Raw genomic sequence first — 19,240 nt, 5'->3', positions numbered from 1 at the left:
TTTGTTACTGTAATAAAGGTTTCACTAAATAACGTCAGCTTTAGTAATTGGTAATTCAAACTTTGTTATTAATTCTCTGGGATTACATCTACTTACTTTACTGGTTGCTGCTATTGTCTTTCCATCATAAGACCAAGCAATTGACTGTAATGTGTCACTGCATACTTCACAATCTGCAGGTTAATAACATTACATAACATAATTTATTTATCTCTTCCAATACAGTAGCAAAGATCAGGTTAATTAATACAAAGAAGAGAATGAAATTAGCAATAAAATGACAATAGTTATACACACACTGCAGGTAAAAACTGCTTAAATAAAAGAATGAGATAAAAGCGAGGCTGCCAAACTTAATAAATTTATTTTTACATGAGCATGGCAAACTGAAATGTGCGATACTATAGTAATAACAGATAAAACACTTACTAAGTGCCACATCTTCTTGCTTCATGTTTAATAACTTAATCTCACCACCCGTTGCCAAAGCACAGAGTGATTCAGCCACCGGGTGATGTTGCAATACTTCAGGGCGTTTTTTAAAACCTTTGAAAACAGATGCAGGGGAAGAAGAGCCAGAATTCATCACGCCAGAGTCAGGAATTTTCCAAATTTTAACCTGAAAAATAATTTTAAAAATACAGGTTTTCCATGACTAGTGTATAAAGTGCCATCTTTATAATATTGTCTATGAAAAAACTACTTCACAGTAATTCTGGGGGGAGTTACTTTAACTGTAGCAACTGATCAGTATGAAAAAATACTAATATGATATTTAAAACCCAATTAAAAACATGAAGCCCACTCAAAAAATTTTCAATAAAAAGAAATGACTTAAACTTTTAAGGATGCAGTGCCATGAAAACGTAACAGACAAAAATCAAGTCCAACCAATTTTTGTAGATATATATTTCGCCTAAATGGCACCGTTAGTCTCATTTTTAAATAGAATGACTTAAACTTTAATCCTATAGGCGAAAACTCTGTAACCCTGCTTAGCATATATGTCAGATGGCACATTTCCCAAAACCTCATGATTTTAACTTACAGTTGAGTCATCAGAAGCAGAGAGAAAGGTGTCGTGATAAAATGGTGAAAACTCAATGTCCGTTATGATCCCTGCATGGGCGGCCAGCATAGGATGTTGACCCTTCCTTCCACAATCATCCACGCCAAACACACCAAGCTTACCACCTCCTGCAAGCATGTTTAAACAAATTACATTAGTAGGGAATTTGTTCTGTCTAATGTAGAGTGCTTACCCTTTAATTATACACTTAAAAGATGCAGAAAAGAATGAATGAATGAACAAATTAATGAATGAATGAAAAAATATAACTTATTAAGCCTGACATGGAGGTAAAACGTCAGCCGTTACAACTATTTCAAACACCTCATGAACACTTAAAAGTTACCACATGATTTTGTAGGGTTATTTTTGAATGTATAAAACATTAGCCAACCTATTATGGTTATTTTTGAATGTATAAAAAATTAGCCAACCTATTACTTAGGGATCAAGGATTTTAAAAGATTGCTGTTAAGTGTCTTGCCCAAGGAAAAAGATGCCCACAACGACAGCAGTATTGGGCTTAAAACCAGTATGTTCTTGGCTAAAGGCACCGCCCTAGAGGCCTATCCACTTAGCCAGGGCACCCCTACATTACTTTTCACATTACCAATTTATGAAGTTCAATATCATTTTTTATATTGCTTATATTTTTTTTTACGAAATACAAATACAGTGTTTCTACATTGACCCATATTTTAGTTAAATAACCAAACATATTATTCTAAAACAAATTGCCTATAAACTATATATCATATATGAATACAATAAATACCTGCTCCCCCAAGGTTGCATACGAAGAATTTTGCTCCACAGCTTACATGGTTCCCATAAGACACTGGTGCTTCCACAGAGACATCCGTGATACACAACTGTATTTAAAACAATGTAAAATAATAAGAACTTGATTATGAATGTATGAATGAATGTAACTTGCTTTATTCTCTAGTGGTCAGAAAAGAACAGTAGTTATAATACAGGCTTTTGTGTTACAGCTTACTTGTTACCAAGTATGCTACTTGGGAAACTATTTTGGGGGATTTCTGCATTTTTGTATATGTATGGCTGATAATTTTGACAACCAATTAGTGACCAGTGACCACTAGGTTAGAGCAATTGTCGTTAGGAGCTTTGCTCAAGAACACTTACCCCACACTGGTAGCAGCGACAAGCCTTGAACCCATTACCTCCGGGTTAGAGGCAGGCGTGCTAACCATTTTGCCTTTTATATTTAAATAAAAATTTCAAAAATATATATAAACATATGAATCTCTTATGCGATTTGTTTAAAACGCAAAGTTTTTTTATGAATAAGACACACAACAACGACATAAATACTATGTATTGTATTGGTAACACTACATAAGTAGCCTATGATATACGAGAAATAAAATATATATATATCCTAAATTATATATTATAAAAATATATTACAAATACCAAGTAAATTAGTTATCAATTTCCAACAGTCAACAACAACATTGAACCGTTCAAATTAGGAGTAAAGCACCAAATGGGAAAACATTTGTCTCTAAAAATGTATGCTATGTTACCTCTTTCTTCGGCACTTTTGCGACGCTGTTCTTGTATTTTGAAGATTTAAATCGATGCATAATGTAATAACAAACGTAAGAAAACCAAAGCTTATCCAAAATTTAAAGAACAGACTCGAAAAACGTACAGTGAGTACAAGAGAAAGTAACAAATCGAAATCTCTACTGAAATGACTTGCAATCACTAGTGGGAAATACCCAGTTTCGATATTTCCGGCATCCGCTCATATTGTTGCATCATAAAGTAGTCTGTTAGAAACGCTATGCTATGTTTACATTTTCTATTATAAACTAATAGGGCGCGGTAACTGGTTGAAGTACTAGGTTTAGGCAAACATAGATATGCAATTTACCGTTTTCTTGTTATATAAAAAAAACTAGGCCCCTAATCGCGGCAATTTTAGGAGTTCTAGTACCGTAGTAAGCGAAGTCAACTGTATGGGTTTATCTCAACACAACTTATATATTTCAATACGTTTAAATTTCGATTGGTGCTACATCCGCTTCATATAAACAGATATACAAAAAGTCCAGTAATTATTCGGCACCAACGTCATCCTGTCCAAACAGTAAGCTTCGGTGGCCTAATGGATAAGGCATTGGCCTCCTAAGCCAAGGATTGTGGGTTCGAGTTCCACCCGAAGTGCTCCGTCAATACTTTCATTTAATTTACATTTTCCAATGAAGGATTAAAACAAATATAAAGCCGCTATTTTTAAAAGTAAGCATGTAAATGTAATAAACAAATACAGAAGAATTATTTGGTTTGCATGCAAGACGATTTTAAGACAAAGATAATCCACAATTTGGTTTAACGACGAAATGAACATTTTTATCAGCAGTAAAACACATTTTGACCAGTTCAATCGGGTATAAACCAGGTCTTTAAATCGAAAATAATATTAAACTAGTACTGTGGGGTAAGATGGGATACTATTAGCTCACTTATCCCATTTTGTCCAAAGTAGTTTTAACAATTAACAGTGTTCTTTTAGGATCACAAGGAAACGCTTTTTTACATTTCTGTAAATATTCATTGTTTACTACCAAATGGGACGAGAGATGATAATAAAATCGCGACCCATTTTGCCCCACCCCACTATATATACTGTACTATTATAATTTAATAAATAAATAAATAAAAGCCATAATGTTTGTGTTGCCGCATCCACTTCATTTGGGGTTAGAACAAAATATAATACAATATTGCACCTTACCATCAGAGCCGATGGACAAACAGGGCATGATATAAATATGTACTGACGATCAATAGGTAAACCTAGGGTAAATTTGGTTGTCCGCAGAACCAAAGATGTTGTACCGTTTCGTTGATGGGACCACATTGCGTTAATCGGTTTGTTTTCTGCTTTTGCTGTGTCTGTACCCATACCCAAAATAGATGACCAGTCCTGTAAATATTGTAATAAATATATAGTAGTTTGGATGAGACGGACACATTTAGCTTATAATGTCCAAATAACCTGATCGTGTTTAAAAAAATAAACAACGCTCTATGGAAGTTTTATAATTCTTTAAATGTTTTTTTTTTTTGTTTATTACCTAATGGGACGAGAAAATAGAATAAAAAGGTGTCTCATCTTTCCCCAACCTACTATACATATATTTTAACGAAGTTCTCCTGATGTGAAACGCGTAATTTACTTAACACGGAAGCCAACTTACCAATTGACATCCAGATGGCCAGACGTATCCACGTTAGATGCTGCAGTTTAAACATCAAGATAATATTAATTATGATGCTGGTGAACGGTACAAATGGAACGAACGGAACCTGGAAAATAAAAACGCTTTGTGTATATCCACAAAGAAACTTATATAAACGTATAACATAAAGGTAGCGTAATAAAAAAACGAGGGAATACGTTCGGAGCCACCGACATACTCAATACATGCACGGAGTAAGCCATAGTTCGGAGCTTCCATATTTTAGCGTATAAAGCAAAAATGAACGATTGTTAAATAATAATGAGTTAATTTATTAATAACATGCATACCTTGTACGTTTTAATTGTTTCGTCTTGCTTGAACATGCATATGAATAAGAGGAAGAATTTAGAAAGAAGAATGAAGATAACGACCAGGCAGACAAACCACGCCTCCTTTAACTTTTTAAATCCGAACAGAAACATTGCTGCTGAAATTGCTCCAAACAAGGTCGCGAGCATCAGTGAATAAAATGGAAGCACTCCGGGTTTAAAGTTTAACGTCCACGCAAAATACTTTCCAAACGGTGAGGTCATAATAGAGTCTTTGATGACGCCACAATGATGTTCGTAATCTTCTAACAACAGCTCTTCTTGGCTTTCACTCGCACTTTCTGCGTCCATGCTTTTATCAAGCACTGTTTCGGCGGTGTAAGAATCACGAAGAAGCAGCTTCGTTTTCGCGTCATTGTCTTTCCCATTTTTCTTGGATTTTAACGTTGTTTCATTTTCCCTGGCTGAAAGTTCGGTAGCATCGCTGTGAGCTGCCATTTCGGCGGCCAACCTTTTAAAGTGAAAGCTATTAGATTCCTGTTAGTGATAATTAAATTGGGTTATATATAGTAGGGTGAAGAAAGATGAGACACCTTTTTCAATTTTTTTTCTCCTCCAATTTAGTAGTAGGCTAAACAAAAATTCAGTGCATTATAAAACCGTATTTTCTCACGACTCCCATAAATCGATGTTAATTGATAAACACGATCAGACATTTCGATATTATTTTCTGAAGATGTCCCATCTTCTCCCACCCTTTACTATATATGTAATTTGCCGATGTCACAACAAGGACAGTTCAAAATACGAAAAATTAAACTTACTTTGCTATTTGGTTTGGTTCGTAGCGCAACTTTATAACGCAGAACGCCACGAATGTACAAGCCAACAACTGTCCAATCGAAATAAATTCAACCAGAGAGTGAAGACTGAACACCAACGTCATGATCATACAGAATATTCCAGTGACGACGGTAGATATGACAGGCGTCTGTATCAAGAACAATTTTAAACAATAATACATGCTTGATTGCTACACGTTATTTATATTTAGAGTAGTGTATTTGTACCATATATATACTGGGTTGGGGTAAGATGGTACATGTTGTAATTCTAGATCTTTTCTTGTCACATTTGGTAGAAAACGAATAGTATTCAAGAATTATGTAACAATAGCTCTAAAATAAAGTAGTCAATTGTTAAAAACAGAATTATAAAATATTGGATATTATGTGTTCAAGGTGCCCATCCAAAAATATTATAACTGTCGCTAATGCTTTTACTTTTCATACATTCCAAGCAGACACTTACTCCTGTTTTTTCGTTGACTCTCTTGAACCAAGGCATAATTAATCCATCATTGGACATGGCGTAGAAATACCGCGGAACCACTATCATGGCAGCAATGACGGTAGTCGACATGGCTGCCAGTGCGCCGAGAGAGACGACGTACTTCGCCCATACCCATCCTCGCTGAGCGTACGCAGTGGGAAATGGTGCGGTTATGGAGATGTCATACCATGGAACCATCAATGTTAGAGATGCTGAAGCGCTAATATATGCAACCGCTGCTACCGAAATGGAAATGAGGAGTGCCAATGGTACGTCTCTGTTTAAAATGTATTAATAAAATAAACCTGCATTTTATATGGTAAAGTGGGCTGGGACATGTTTTCATTCTCTATTCTTGTTCCATTTGGTAGTATACACAAGAAGTATTTACAGAAATATATAGTAGGGTGGGGGAAGATGGGAAACCTTTAGCACATAATATCCAAATGCCCTGACCATGTTTTAAAGAATTAACAGCGAAAATAGAATGAATAGGTGTCCCATCTTCCCCCACCCTACTGTATAACCGCACCCCGCGAACATAATATTAAAGCGTTGTTATTGTTTACGATCAAGAAAAATACAGCAATACTGTTAGATACACCGCAGTCAAGAATACCTTATATAATATAGAATGACGTCTTTATACAGACATACTCTTTATATATTTACCAGTAGAATGTTTTGTTATTGTTCTTCTGTAAAAACAGTCTGCGTTAATCATTAGATTTCCTGTATAGTAAATAGCGTCTACACTTCGTTATATATATACTGTAGGCTACGGCTGTTATGAAGTGGAGCATTTACCTGTTAGGATTGATCGTTTCCTCAGTAACTGATGCCACAACCTCATAACCAGTATACGAAAATATAAGCGTAGCAGCTCCACTTATTGTACCAGAAAATCCATGTGGGAAAAAGCCACCGCGTACTGTAGTCCAGTTCGCCCATTTAGACAAGTAAAGTCCCGTACCTGTTACAGTAAGACACACAAGTTAGCTAATACATTGTAAAGATAAGAACACATGTAGTTATTTGCTCTAATGTACGTTTGTACAAATTATTTTGACCAACATACTACTATGTTATGAAATTTTTTAAGTGATTATTTTTGTTGTTTATACTTTTTCTTCATGGCGTACAGTTTGGACAATCGATAGAAGCACACTGTCTTGGGACAATTACACTTACGTTTTTTTACCAAAAACAAGCATGTCCCTAAAATAGGCCTATACAAAAGTACACATACTTACAAAATATAAACACCACTATGACAAGGTTTAGTGCTGCGAAAGTGGAAGTGAGCCTTGATGTGAATTTGACGCCAGTTGCTACGATGATAGTCACAATAAGGACGATGCCAGCAGCAAAGAAATCAGGATATTTAGCCACGATACCGCCTGGCATCGGCGCGTGAATTAAAAGATAGTCTCGCATCTTATGGCCCAACAGGGAGTCGAAATACCTAGAGAAAGAAAACAAGTATACAGTAGGGTGGTGGAAGATGGGACATATTTTAACTTAATTTTCGCGTCTCGTTTAGCAGTAAACAAAAAACATTCAAAGAATTATTAAACTATATCCTCACGACTCAAATAGACCGTTGTTATAATTGTTTATAACACGATCAGGATATATGGATATTATGTGGTAAAGGTGTCCCACCTCCCCCACCCTATTACGAATAACGCTAGCCTGTTGTGAGTTTATTCCTACGAAAACTCAAATTTTCGTAAGGTATGCTTACATAACTAAGCTTCTAACAGAATTGAGACATATTTATACAAAATTTAAACTAAAATGTCATTTTTAATGTCAGTGAGACTAAAACAGGTCCACACATACCCGCTCCAGGACTTGGCAACCGCAGAAACCGACACCGCATGTTCTAATGCAACATTCCAACCAATTACGAAAGCCCAAAACTCGCCGACGCTAATGTAGGTAAATTGGTATGCTGATCCTGTGACTGGAATGCGAGCAGCGAATTCTGGAGTTGAAAATGGAAAATTTAACTGAAAAAAATAACTGCGTGGGAATTGCCAAACCTTTTAATGCATATTTAATGCAATAGGTAAAGCAAACGCAAAAACGGTGCATTTATGAAAATACCCTTTGACACTTAACTCCAGTCCCAAGCTACTGTAGATCATATTATTTAGAGTCAAAACCTGCGTAGCAAAATGCAGATAGCGCTGATGCGATGGCTGCGAACAAGTAACTGAGTACGATCGAACCGCCGGCAAACTTGAGAGCCACTGTTCCTGTTAAAACATACAATCCCGCCCCAACCATTGAACCGATCGATAAAAACGTAATGTCGCTGAAACCGAGGCATTTAGTGAGATCTGTAAATAAATGCGCATTAATTTTAAGCAAATTGACGTTTCTTATTCACCACAATTACCCTTCCGCATCATGTCTGTTGTCAGGTCCTTCTTCCTCAAGAGGTTAGAAACAAATTTCGAAAGTCCGCCGGCCGCCATCTTTGTGGTAGAGGGTATTATCCTGTATTCCGAACAATTTTCAGTGACAGATTAAAATCGATAGCAGAACGCGTCGTGAAATATGCGCCGCGCTAATTATTAATCGAAGTGTCGTGTTTCCTAACCAACGTAATGCGCTCTAATGCCCTAAGCCTGAAATGCGCAAATTCATCATGTCGCAAACCAACATGGTATTTCCAGATCTGTCAGCTATGACATACACGTCGAAATCTCCAAGGAATATCAAACACGTACTGCTACTGGCAATATATACGAGGATGCCTTTTAAAAATGTGGGTATCTATACTTGGGTAACCAACCTGTCTATCAAGAATTTTATTTTACAGAAATTTGTTGTAGTTGGGTGGGGTAAGATGGGACACCTTTTCAATCATTTTTCTTATCACATCTAGCATTATAAAGAGTGTTTATAGAACTATATACCCGAAGCCTCGTGGCTCTTAAAGGAGCGTTGTTGATTGTTTAAAACATGGTATTTGAGTACTCACAGTATCCTGTTTTACCCCACAAAACTATAAATGTCTATATTACAGAAACATAAGTATTTAACTGCATGTTCATGAACCTGTCTTTAATTGTTTACACCAACATTCCTGCTATGACTGAATATGTTTGTAAGGTAACGAAACTAACTGTTTAAACCACGATTCTTACCAGCTGTTACTTTCCACCTATTATCCTATCTAGTGATACACCAGCAGTTTGTTGAAATCACAACAAAGTATTTCCATCAATCACGCCTTTCCGTTGATTTGAATTTAAACTGACACCGTGTGTAAAACTACCTTACGTATTCTACTTGATATACGGCTTGTCACAATGACCTGCTACGGGGACAGGCTGCTCTGCTGAATAGACCGAGAGCGGAAATCATAGAAGGAAATTATCAGAGAGGAGCCTGCTAGCCAAGCAACCACTGTGCGTGCCGATGCTAAATGGCGTTTGAAATCCGTCTGGTTTGTTATTAATTGAAAGAAGGGTGTCTTTCCTAAGCGCATCGGCGTCGGGGAAAGCGCCGCGGGAACGATTATCGATCCAGGTTAATTGTAATTTTTAGGCTTGGGAGTTTTAACGTACGTCTAATTTGAAAGCAATCCATATTTTCATACAGAGCGGTTCGCAATAATGGCTTATTTGAAACGGACTGTACTAATAGCGAGAGAGCGATCTTCACGGCTAGCTGTAAGAAATCTATTCTAATCCTGGTTGTAAGGCTGATCGACTGGTTCGAGACCGAAACAGTAACTTGCCAGATCGAATTCGTAATTTGCGCACAAATTGAAAAGTATAGATAAAAAATGGTGGATCGATCAACGTGGATCCGCTTTGCGACTGTTTTAAGTTCCGCAGTTCGTGTGTTAATTTAAATTCTTTAAATATCTTTGTCCTTAACAAAAAAATTAAAATAAACTGTACGACCGCATGATGATAAAGTTTCTAAGAATGCCGGACGATTTTATAACCGCCTCGGTGGCCTAATGGATAAGGCATTGGCCTCCTAAGCCAAGGATTGTGGGTTCGAGTCCCACCCGAGGTGTAAGTTTTACATTATACCTTTATCAATAAAATTGAACATAAAAAAAATGTAACTGTCATCGTATTTAAAAATCAATCACCATGGCAATTCCGCAAAATTCCGCGACCTTCAGAAAGAACTATACAATAAAACACCGTTTTCTGCCAAGATTTCTGCGTTTTAACACAGACTATACACTGCAACCTTACCTTTGAAAATAAATCAGAAACGCTAAGGAACTTACACTTCATTTATTGATATTAGATGCGGGTACACGTTGTTCAAAACACAAGAGCAGCGAGCAACGAGGGGCATTGTTTACGAATTCTTATCCAGTGGGCCTGGTTAGGCTATATGCGCCACTCGCATCACAGTGGTCAACCGGGTAGGGTTGAAGACGTTAAGTACCGAGAGCTACAGTAGAAACCAGCCTGGATAGAGCACCAACGGTATAGCATGGGTGGTTGGGAAAACAGCCGGTGAAACTTAAAGGTCACAGTGCTCGGTCGAAACCTCGCCTAAATGAAAATTTTGCGAGGAACTGATGGCAAGTGCAATGACGAACTTAGAGGCAACGTTTGGACCAAGTGGCTGAATAAGGCAACTGGTTTCGAAAGTTAACATGCACCTATGTTCAGCATGCCGCTTGCTGTGTATTATTCGGTGCTCGGAAAGCTGGTGAACAATATAGGGGGCTAATCTGAATGGCTTACAGCACAGAACTTACAACAACAAAATGAAGAGGAATATAGAACTGATACGGATTGAACTTGTTTTGGAAACCTTGTAGGAGCGTTTCATGTGACGTTATTTGCCTGCTGGGTAAGCTAGAATGCTGAGGCTTGCTGGTAGATTATCTCATCGTTGTGAGGTTATGTGAAGTCGGCATGAGGTTGTTTTGCGCATCGGCCACAATGGATTAAAAGAAAGTCCGGTGTTGTGTAGCTGGCAAGCGTGGAGTGAAATTAAAGGCAGCTGATGCCGCCTTTAACACAGTCAGGATACGAGGCGAGAAGACATGTCGGTGGAATTGGGTCTCTCTTTGGGACAGCGCACTTGCGGCACAGTTCCTCAAACGACCCGTTTTGTTTAAAGGCGACGATAAGCACCGTCATATTGTCGCATCCAACGCCACCGACCGCGCATTCCGTGGCGAGACATCGGTTCATTAGCTCTTCGCATATCTGTGATAAGCAATTAAGTTAAATACAATACATGTTTTGTTGGTGAGCATTGAAGAGACGTTATAATACGTTCCTATACTCGCTTTAACCGTTAGGCCACCATTGTCAAAACTAAAGTAACTGAGAACATGGAAGTTTCATGCTGTATTGGTTGATCAAACTCGTATGCACAACCAACGTAACCAGATTTGTGGTGACAACGAAACGTAACGGAAAGCAAAAATCGTGACAAAAGGTTTTAATATTCTTCAAAACACAAACGCGAGGACAAATAAGTTGCATTTATTCATTTAAATTCCAAAGCCCACTCATATATAAAACGTCATTAGAAAAAAAAATAATGACACGAACGAGTACGTAACAGTTAGAAAATAAACTTTGCGTATTAAATAGTGTTGTAAAATTTCCGAACCGACTTGCGACTTGATTTATCATGAATATTATTTCTTTTTATTCAACGTTTTAATATTTTGAAATTTTACCAGACTGTTTCAAACGTCTGTGCGAATTCAAAACGGAACTTTTACGAAACCTGACCTAAGACATTTGATAGCGGGGAAAACCGTTCGTGACAGTTAAGTTATTGCAAAACAAGCAAATTATATCAAGCTGTTCTATGCATTGTATTTATATAGAGTTGCATTGGATTATATAATGTGAAGCTTATTTTCAGAAAAAGTTGAACAGTTATGCTATCGACAGTTAATTTCCTAAAATGTATTACGTAACTCGTGCGTCATTACAACTTCATTTATTAATGCTAACATAGTGAGTTCTGTCTAACTACTTTAATTTATTATTATACAACTTTAACTGGGCCACCCTGTACCAACAAAGAGAAACTGTATGGTAGAGAAATAGTAGCCAGCTATGCATATTTATTATTTAATGCATCATTTTGAAGCGTATGGACCTTGGACCATCTTGAACTTGAAACAGGGCAATATACGAGTATAGTGACATAGTAGTGACAACATACACATATTAGCACCCATTCTGGTTTAAAATCCATACAACTTTAATTAAAGCAACTTTCTTGCAATAAATTTAGTAGGAGACTGTAGAGTAGACTGTCATATTACTATATAAACCTGCAAAAGATATATGATGATTTTGCCCAAGCTTTTATCTACAATTCTATTTCTACGCACACTTTTGTTTTTAAAGACTAACTTAATAATAATTAAACATAAATGGCTCGTTTGTCCCTGGGTGTAGTGACTACTGACCACGCTTATTTTCTTCCAATTAAATGTAAATCTGTTTTACCTGTAAGCAGGCTTTAACAACTGTTGTTTTGTCGCTATACACTCTATTTTATTTAGAATATTTCAAAAATCATTGCTACGTTAATATTATTATGTAAACAGATTGCACCAATGCTCACCACTTCAGGATCCATCCGCTGGGCAAGTTTCTCACGAACAAATTCCACCACATCCTGGTTGCTAAGCACATCCCATATACCATCACAAGCAAGCACCACAAACTCATGATCTTTTGTGATTTCTTTCACGATCACGTCAGGATCGGCTGCATGAAAAACTTGGGTGTTCAATTTTTCACAAAAAATATAATTTTAAATTACATAAATGTATTTATCTTATTGCAGATTTATGGTTGAATTAATAGTACCTAGACAGGATTTGTATGACTGAAACAGCTTACAATTTACATCTTATGTTTTAATAATTGGTAATTTTTTTACCAATTTGAATTACATGGATGTAATTTGTATTTATATATCTTATTGCAGACTTTCAGTTATATTAATCATACCTGGAGAGAATGGCCAAACTAAATCAGTATATAAGTCAGACATCTGATACCAGTTTAAATCTAAACACCACCATAATACAAACTATTTTATGTCACATGGTGACAAGTTGTGTGATATAAGATGCACAAAGAAAGTAATAAACACCTCACTAACCAGTGACAATCTGTTCCTCAGCAGAGCGGTGTTCATTTCTTTTAAAGACGAAATCACCGAGTGCCCTTGAAAGCGCAAGGTTCCCATTCACGCGGTTAAACTCGACAAAACCTCCGGCGGCGTTGATTCTCTTTAGCTCCCTCTCATGGTTCGGTTTATGATCGAACGAAAGAAGTTGAGCGTGTCCTCTTAAGCTTGCTACAGCTCTCGAGTCTCCTGCGTTTGCCTGAGTAGAAAAGAAAATACATTAGATTGTATATTCATTGGGCTTTTTATGGGAAATTTATCTTATAAGTACAGCAAGCGTATAAAGTAATAACAAATTTATTTGTCTCATTAATTTAGGAAGCGTAGATTTAGAAATATTTTAAATGAAAAGACAGGATATAGCGACAAAACAACAGTTGTTAAAACATGCCTACACAGTTAAAAACACATTTACATTTAAGAAAAAAATAAGCGTGGTCGCTAGCAGACATACAAGCCATTTGTTTTTAATAAAGATCATAAAAGTAAAGTAAGGCCTAGCTGTATAAAAGTAGTGGATAAATTTGCATATAAGACTGACAAAACCTTGAATCCTAAAATTGATATCCTAGTTGTGCCAATGTCACTTATAAATACATTGGTTTCATAAATGCAGTCATTGTAATTAAACATCAGATGTTAAAACATTATCTTTGTAGAAGTGATGTACAGTGGTTATGTATGATACGCACCTTACAGAGATGTATATATGTTTATTATGGAAGGAACAGTATCAAAATAGCAATGTTGAATTAGTAAAGGTTAATACGGATTGAGGGTTACTTAGAAATGTCTGAACACAAACTTGATTTTGTCTTATCCGTAAACAACCCTATCAGTAAAAAAACTTATCAGAAAAGACCATTTATAAAGCAATTTGTTTCAAAATCCGATATTTTTTTATTTTTGTTGAATTTATACTATATTACAACAATCACTGTTGTCCCTGTGTTAAAATTACAAGCGGCGGAACTAACCATGGGTCAGAATGTATTAGTTTGCAGTCAAACGACTAATTCAAAGAACTCTTTACATAAATAATGCATAAAGTTTGATGTGTTTTGCTTCTATCTTATAATGACCTTTGTGTTTTAACTCGTTTATAAAATGCTCATTGATTTTAAACGTACCTTCCTGCTATTTTTATTGGTGGAGGTTAAAATGATAGAGCAAAAAATACTTTGACAACTGTGTGTAATATACTATGAACCTGACACACATTTTATCAGATTTTGGAACAAATTGGGATGGAAATGGAGAAAAAACACAAATTAGTTCAGTGGTTCACATAGAATGTTTTTGATATCTTTAAAAGTTTGGCAGTATTTAAAAAAAGAAGAAAATTATACGTTGCTTTTTTTGTTTAGGTCGTACACCACACAAAAGGACCAGACAGTTAGTGTTCGAACAGAGGCATCAGTTGATCAGTAACAAAAGTCATTGTGCACAGTGAACATGATACTCTCAGTGGTGGCACGAAGCTATTATGTGTTTTTGCTGACTTCATGACTTGAAAGTACACCCACAAATTTAAAATTAAAAAAAAGCTATCCTAAATTTGACTGAAACACTTAAAAAGTTCATTTTGCTTTAGGTGTAACAGATAAAATGCTATTTTGTGGTAGCATCCTGAGATTCTGATACATATATGGTATTTATAACACAGGTTGGGGGTGGGGCACATACACCAAACATAATGATATGTGAGAGCTCAGGCATGTGGCCCTAACAAAGGAGCATCACACAAGGAATGCTTCATTAGCTCTGCATTGGAAAGGGAACTTCTCACGGCTCCAGTAACCAATACAGGATTACTATTGGGAAAGTGTTGCCATTACAAACTGTGTCAAAAGTTACAATAGCTTGGTGGGATTTTATTTGTAGGGAAATAAATTAGAATCTATGAAGGTCACACTCGCACAATCCCAACAACAAACAGGGGAAATATTAATTTTAAATTTGTCTACATTGTAAAATGAAAATAAACATATTTATGATGTTATGAGATAATTATGAAACCAGCCCCACCCCCACCACCACCAGCATGCAGTAAACCTTTTCTGTTCAAAAAGTGATTAGTCACGTCCATAGGTATACACACATACCCTCTTTTTACAATGCCACATTGTAAAGACTTTAACACCTAACAGCAAACATAGCACCTGTAACTTACACAATACATTTTATTTCCTTTGAATAGCACCGAAACTGATGTGCAGCCTGAAGCATCTTCCTTTCCAACTGATTCCTTCAATATGAGATCATCTAATACAAGGTAGCCTGCTTTACAAGCAGTCTGTATTTCTCCTCGCCCTAAGAAAAAAAAAACAGAAGGCACCTATTAAAATAACAATTTTATCAAACTGTTATAATATATCAATCACATTCTACAGTCATTCATTTCAATAGCATTGTGCAGTCAATTATACAAGAATGTAACATTTGACAAATACAAATGTTAAGGTAAATGTAGAATAACCTACTTTGTTTTGTTGAAAATGAATTAATGTGAAAAGAAAGAAGTAATTTGTTAAAAGCAATTTAAATGAATCTGACAACATTCCAAGCACAACACAGTGAAGAAATTTTAATATTTCATGAACTTGCTAAATTGCTCAAATAGGGAAGACACTCATAAATACATAACAAACAGGGTTTTAGAATATCCAAATAACCTAACAAGTGTGTCACTGTGTTTAAGACAGCCCTTATTTTAAATACAGTGACACACAAAATTGTATATATGGACTAATTTGGCAAATCTAATTTTAAATATATATATATATATATATATGGCCTATAAAATAAATCCATTTCTTATGCAGTACCATAGAAAACTGATAACAGCAGTAAAACTGTATAAAATATTATACAAACTGAAACAGGTAGCATTTAAAGTTTTATGTAGGTGGTTCTAGATGTGGATTTTATGCATTTCCATTTCCACCATCCTACATTCCTACACATCATGCACTAAATGTACACAATGTGCTGACATAGCACATCCACCAACCACAGGCTTGTGACCTTTGGTTTCATTCACACAGCCTGGGTGTGTTAATACTCAATGGCCTAAAATAGTATTCTTGAGGAAATACAGACATGTGTTCATAGTTACACAACTTTAGAACTTACCGGGTGTAAATATTAACAGTAGGCTAATTTAGGAAATATAAAATTATGTCTGGGGTTCTGATTTAATATATTAAGATTAAATTGAAAATTGAACTGTTTTAAGAGGAAGCTTTTATAAACAAAAATAAGAAGGAAGAGCTTATTTCACTCTTAGTGGGTCAAATTCAGCGATAAAAACCATTAATTTATAAAACTTAAGTTACAACCACTGTCCAATGATCATTAATTAGAACCGTTATTTTATAATAATATATATATAATACATATATATTATATATAATAAATAATATTAGTGATGAACTACTTCTATTCACTTCTGTACTCACTATATGCAGAGTGGTTAACAATACACGAGTCGAGATGTTTGGCCGCCACCTGTGCAGATGCCTGACCACCATGGCCATCAAATACTGCAAAGAAATGAGTGTCTTTCTCATCATTAAGACATAGCTTATGTACATGCTCATCTTCCATGTCTGGTTTCATTTAATTGGCAAATTAAGGAAATGAAATATTTGAGATTTCATAAAACAACTTTTAAGATTATGAAAAACTGTATAAATATATATATAATACTGAATAAGGTAGACCAATTTATGTAGCATGTAGCACCAAGAATAAAAAAAAACACATATAATTTAAATAGAACATAAATAATAAAAATGTGTGAATATTATATAGAATGCTACTCATATTTATTTAAAAACTTAGCATTATATGGCTATGCTATTGTGATGATAAAAGGATACTGATTCTCCATCCCTGCATACAAGAAGCTCCAACTTTTAGTGTATGATTTTCATCACTTGAAGTTTCTTTCTTCGTCACCGGCTCTGACAATGTTTGTCCCATATTGACTCGCCTTAATCTAGTTACAAATTTGAGATTAATCTGCAGACTTTGGACGAAAAGTGTTCTGACACTCGTGATGGTTTGGTCGGTGACTTTGACACTGTTTAAATCTCTGGTAAGCAAGTTTTTCTGTGCAGAAATCACTTGCTTGTTGTTGGGCTCACTTGAACGCCGTAAAAAACTTTTGGGTTTTTTGGGAGCTTGAAGTTTTATTTGCTTTGCTGTAACACCAGATATTTGCTTTCCTTGCAGATGTAAGTTTTGAGTAAATGCTCGATTCTCGTTTGCTCTGGCAGACGAGGTCCACAGCTTATTTGGGTCACGCTTAAACAGACAGGTGATTCCAGAAATTTCTTTTGATATCTTGCTAGCTTTGCTACTATGCTGGTTGCTATCATTACAATCCTGAGCAGAAAATGTGGAGCTTTTTCGGTTATGATTATTCGGAGGCATGATATGTACAAACAGAATACAAATTCTCCAAATGGCACATAGCGCAGCACAATCGCGAATACTGTATTAAAAAAACAGACCTTAGGTCAAACGCGCAACACCTGTACATATGTTCTCCACCTCAGCTGAGAGATGATTAAATTCCTAAGAAAATATACCCCATGTGTGATTCCAACAGGAGTCAAGCAAACAACAAACGAACAGTTTACCAAACGCATGTATATGGTCATGCCTGACCAACTTAGAGAACAGAGAACAACATATTAAAAAGCGCTTTCATTGAGTAAACAATACACCCCACCTAGACACCATTGATATTGTGTCACCCACCAGATAAACAAAGAAAACAAAAGAAATACATCACAAAAGGTCAGTTCCTGTGAGCAAGTAATTTTCAATGGAGATTGCCACATAATTTAAATAAGAGCTTAAAAGAGTTAATAGCCCAACAAACCAGTTACGTTATTACAACTTAACTGCTTCCTTTATTATACCTGAATCTAAGAATAGATTTACCCTCTGAAATAATAATTTATGTAGCAACAGCATGTTTAGAATACAATAATATTCACCAATACACCCAATGCAAATGTGTTTCAAGCTGAAGAACCATCACTTGCATTATAAACACGCCGTTTCTTATGTTGTTGATCAAATAAAGTAGGATTTCTAGAGCAGAATGAATTTAACTTCTTAAATTAAATACAAAACTTACACTACAGTATTTTGCATAGCGAGAAAATTAGGAAGTTGCAACATGGGTGTTATATTCCAAACACTTAAGAGTTATTTACCACAAGTTTAGCTTTCTGGTTCAACGTTATTGTGCTGTTTGGCTGACAATTCGGACAACCCATCAATGACCCATACGTTGAAGCAAAAAAATTAATCATCTGGCCTATCAATACAGGTGCCCGCAAACAGTAGTTGCAATGCATTATGAAAAATAGAGACTGTGGCCTACCCTCTAGTTTAGAAGTAAGTGCTTTAACCAATATACCATGATGCCGGACAAGTTTTAAATTAACCCTAAAAGGTCCTAGCAGTTGATTGTTATTATTTATTTAACTAAAACAACTATAGAAATATTTTACAACATAGACACAAAGGTTTTTTGAACCTTCTCTTTCAAGATGGTGAATAAGCAAGTATTATGTTAAAATAAACAATTCATGTAATGGCACATTTTAAAAACAACAAAATAGTACTACCTGACCATAACAAGAAACATGTGATAATTAAAACTTTTACAGTTATACTAATCTTACGTATTTAAATACGGTTGGGATGGCAACCTATTGTTATCTTATTTATGCAATTTTGATTCGGGACACATCAACGGCAAATTAAACCATTGCCTCGACCCTCGTCACCTCGTGTATTTGCACCGCATTCGCACGAATGTATACGATACTCGTACCAACTCGTATCGAGTCGTATGTATAGTATACGTATCTAACGTATGTATACGATACTCGTGCGAACATCATACGAATGTGTTTGGGCGCAAATTAAAATTGCCTACAAACTATTCAGGTCCACGTGGTAAAGTAACAGTCTTGAAATCTACAGAAGATTTGCTCGCATACAATCTTAACTTTCACAAAATTTCAAAACACAGAACGATCTTGGTTCTCGGGAATTCTTGAAGATTCGCATTACTTATTCAACCCACGAGGTGG

The 19,240-nt window shown here is 35.8% G+C and overlaps 3 protein-coding genes and 2 non-coding genes across 5 annotated transcripts in view; 2 read left to right on the top strand and 3 right to left on the bottom strand.

Moving 5' to 3' along the window:
• Nucleotides 1–2,877, bottom strand: part of LOC149740384 (coronin-7-like) — a 57,018-nt gene extending 54,141 nt beyond the window's left edge. Inside the window, exons 1-5 of the mRNA XM_089871706.1 lie at nt 2,623–2,877; nt 1,845–1,941; nt 1,049–1,197; nt 430–619; nt 97–173 (exon numbers count right to left, since the gene is read on the bottom strand). Coding sequence (XP_089727832.1) covers nt 97–173; nt 430–619; nt 1,049–1,197; nt 1,845–1,941; nt 2,623–2,682 — 573 coding nt within the window. The 5' untranslated portion in view covers nt 2,683–2,877. The remainder of the gene's footprint in view (nt 1–96; nt 174–429; nt 620–1,048; nt 1,198–1,844; nt 1,942–2,622) is intronic.
• Nucleotides 2,878–3,061: 184 nt separating this feature from the next.
• LOC149740382 (cationic amino acid transporter 4-like) lies at nt 3,062–9,295 on the bottom strand. The gene is made up of 10 exons (XM_089871726.1): nt 8,359–9,295; nt 8,123–8,299; nt 7,797–7,941; nt 7,205–7,416; nt 6,759–6,924; nt 5,931–6,228; nt 5,444–5,610; nt 4,638–5,130; nt 4,306–4,414; nt 3,062–4,031 (listed from the first exon to the last, which is right to left on the bottom strand). Exons 1-10 carry the CDS (start codon nt 8,435–8,437, stop codon nt 3,970–3,972), a joined length of 1,908 nt encoding a protein of 635 aa, XP_089727852.1. The 5' UTR covers nt 8,438–9,295; the 3' UTR covers nt 3,062–3,969.
• Nucleotides 3,196–3,268, top strand: Trnar-ccu (transfer RNA arginine (anticodon CCU)). Its single transcript has one exon. It is a non-coding gene; the product is annotated as a tRNA-Arg (tRNA).
• Nucleotides 9,296–9,922: 627 nt separating the features above from the next.
• Trnar-ccu (transfer RNA arginine (anticodon CCU)) lies at nt 9,923–9,995 on the top strand. The gene has a single exon. It is a non-coding gene; the product is annotated as a tRNA-Arg (tRNA).
• Nucleotides 9,996–10,210: 215 nt separating this feature from the next.
• On the bottom strand, nt 10,211–19,161 carry LOC149740380 (putative protein phosphatase 2C T23F11.1). Its single transcript, XM_089871742.1, has 6 exons — nt 17,003–19,161; nt 16,580–16,729; nt 15,292–15,431; nt 13,092–13,317; nt 12,546–12,691; nt 10,211–11,158 (listed from the first exon to the last, which is right to left on the bottom strand). Exons 1-6 carry the CDS (start codon nt 17,556–17,558, stop codon nt 10,940–10,942), a joined length of 1,437 nt encoding a protein of 478 aa, XP_089727868.1. The 5' UTR covers nt 17,559–19,161; the 3' UTR covers nt 10,211–10,939.
• Between the last annotated feature and the right edge of the window lie 79 nt (nt 19,162–19,240).

Source organism: Ciona robusta, chromosome 2, assembly GCF_009617815.1.
Source record: "Ciona robusta chromosome 2, ASM961781v2".
In the NCBI taxonomy this organism is placed as follows: domain Eukaryota; kingdom Metazoa; phylum Chordata; class Ascidiacea; order Phlebobranchia; family Cionidae; genus Ciona; species Ciona robusta.
This window is presented reverse-complemented; position numbering and strand designations above follow the sequence as displayed.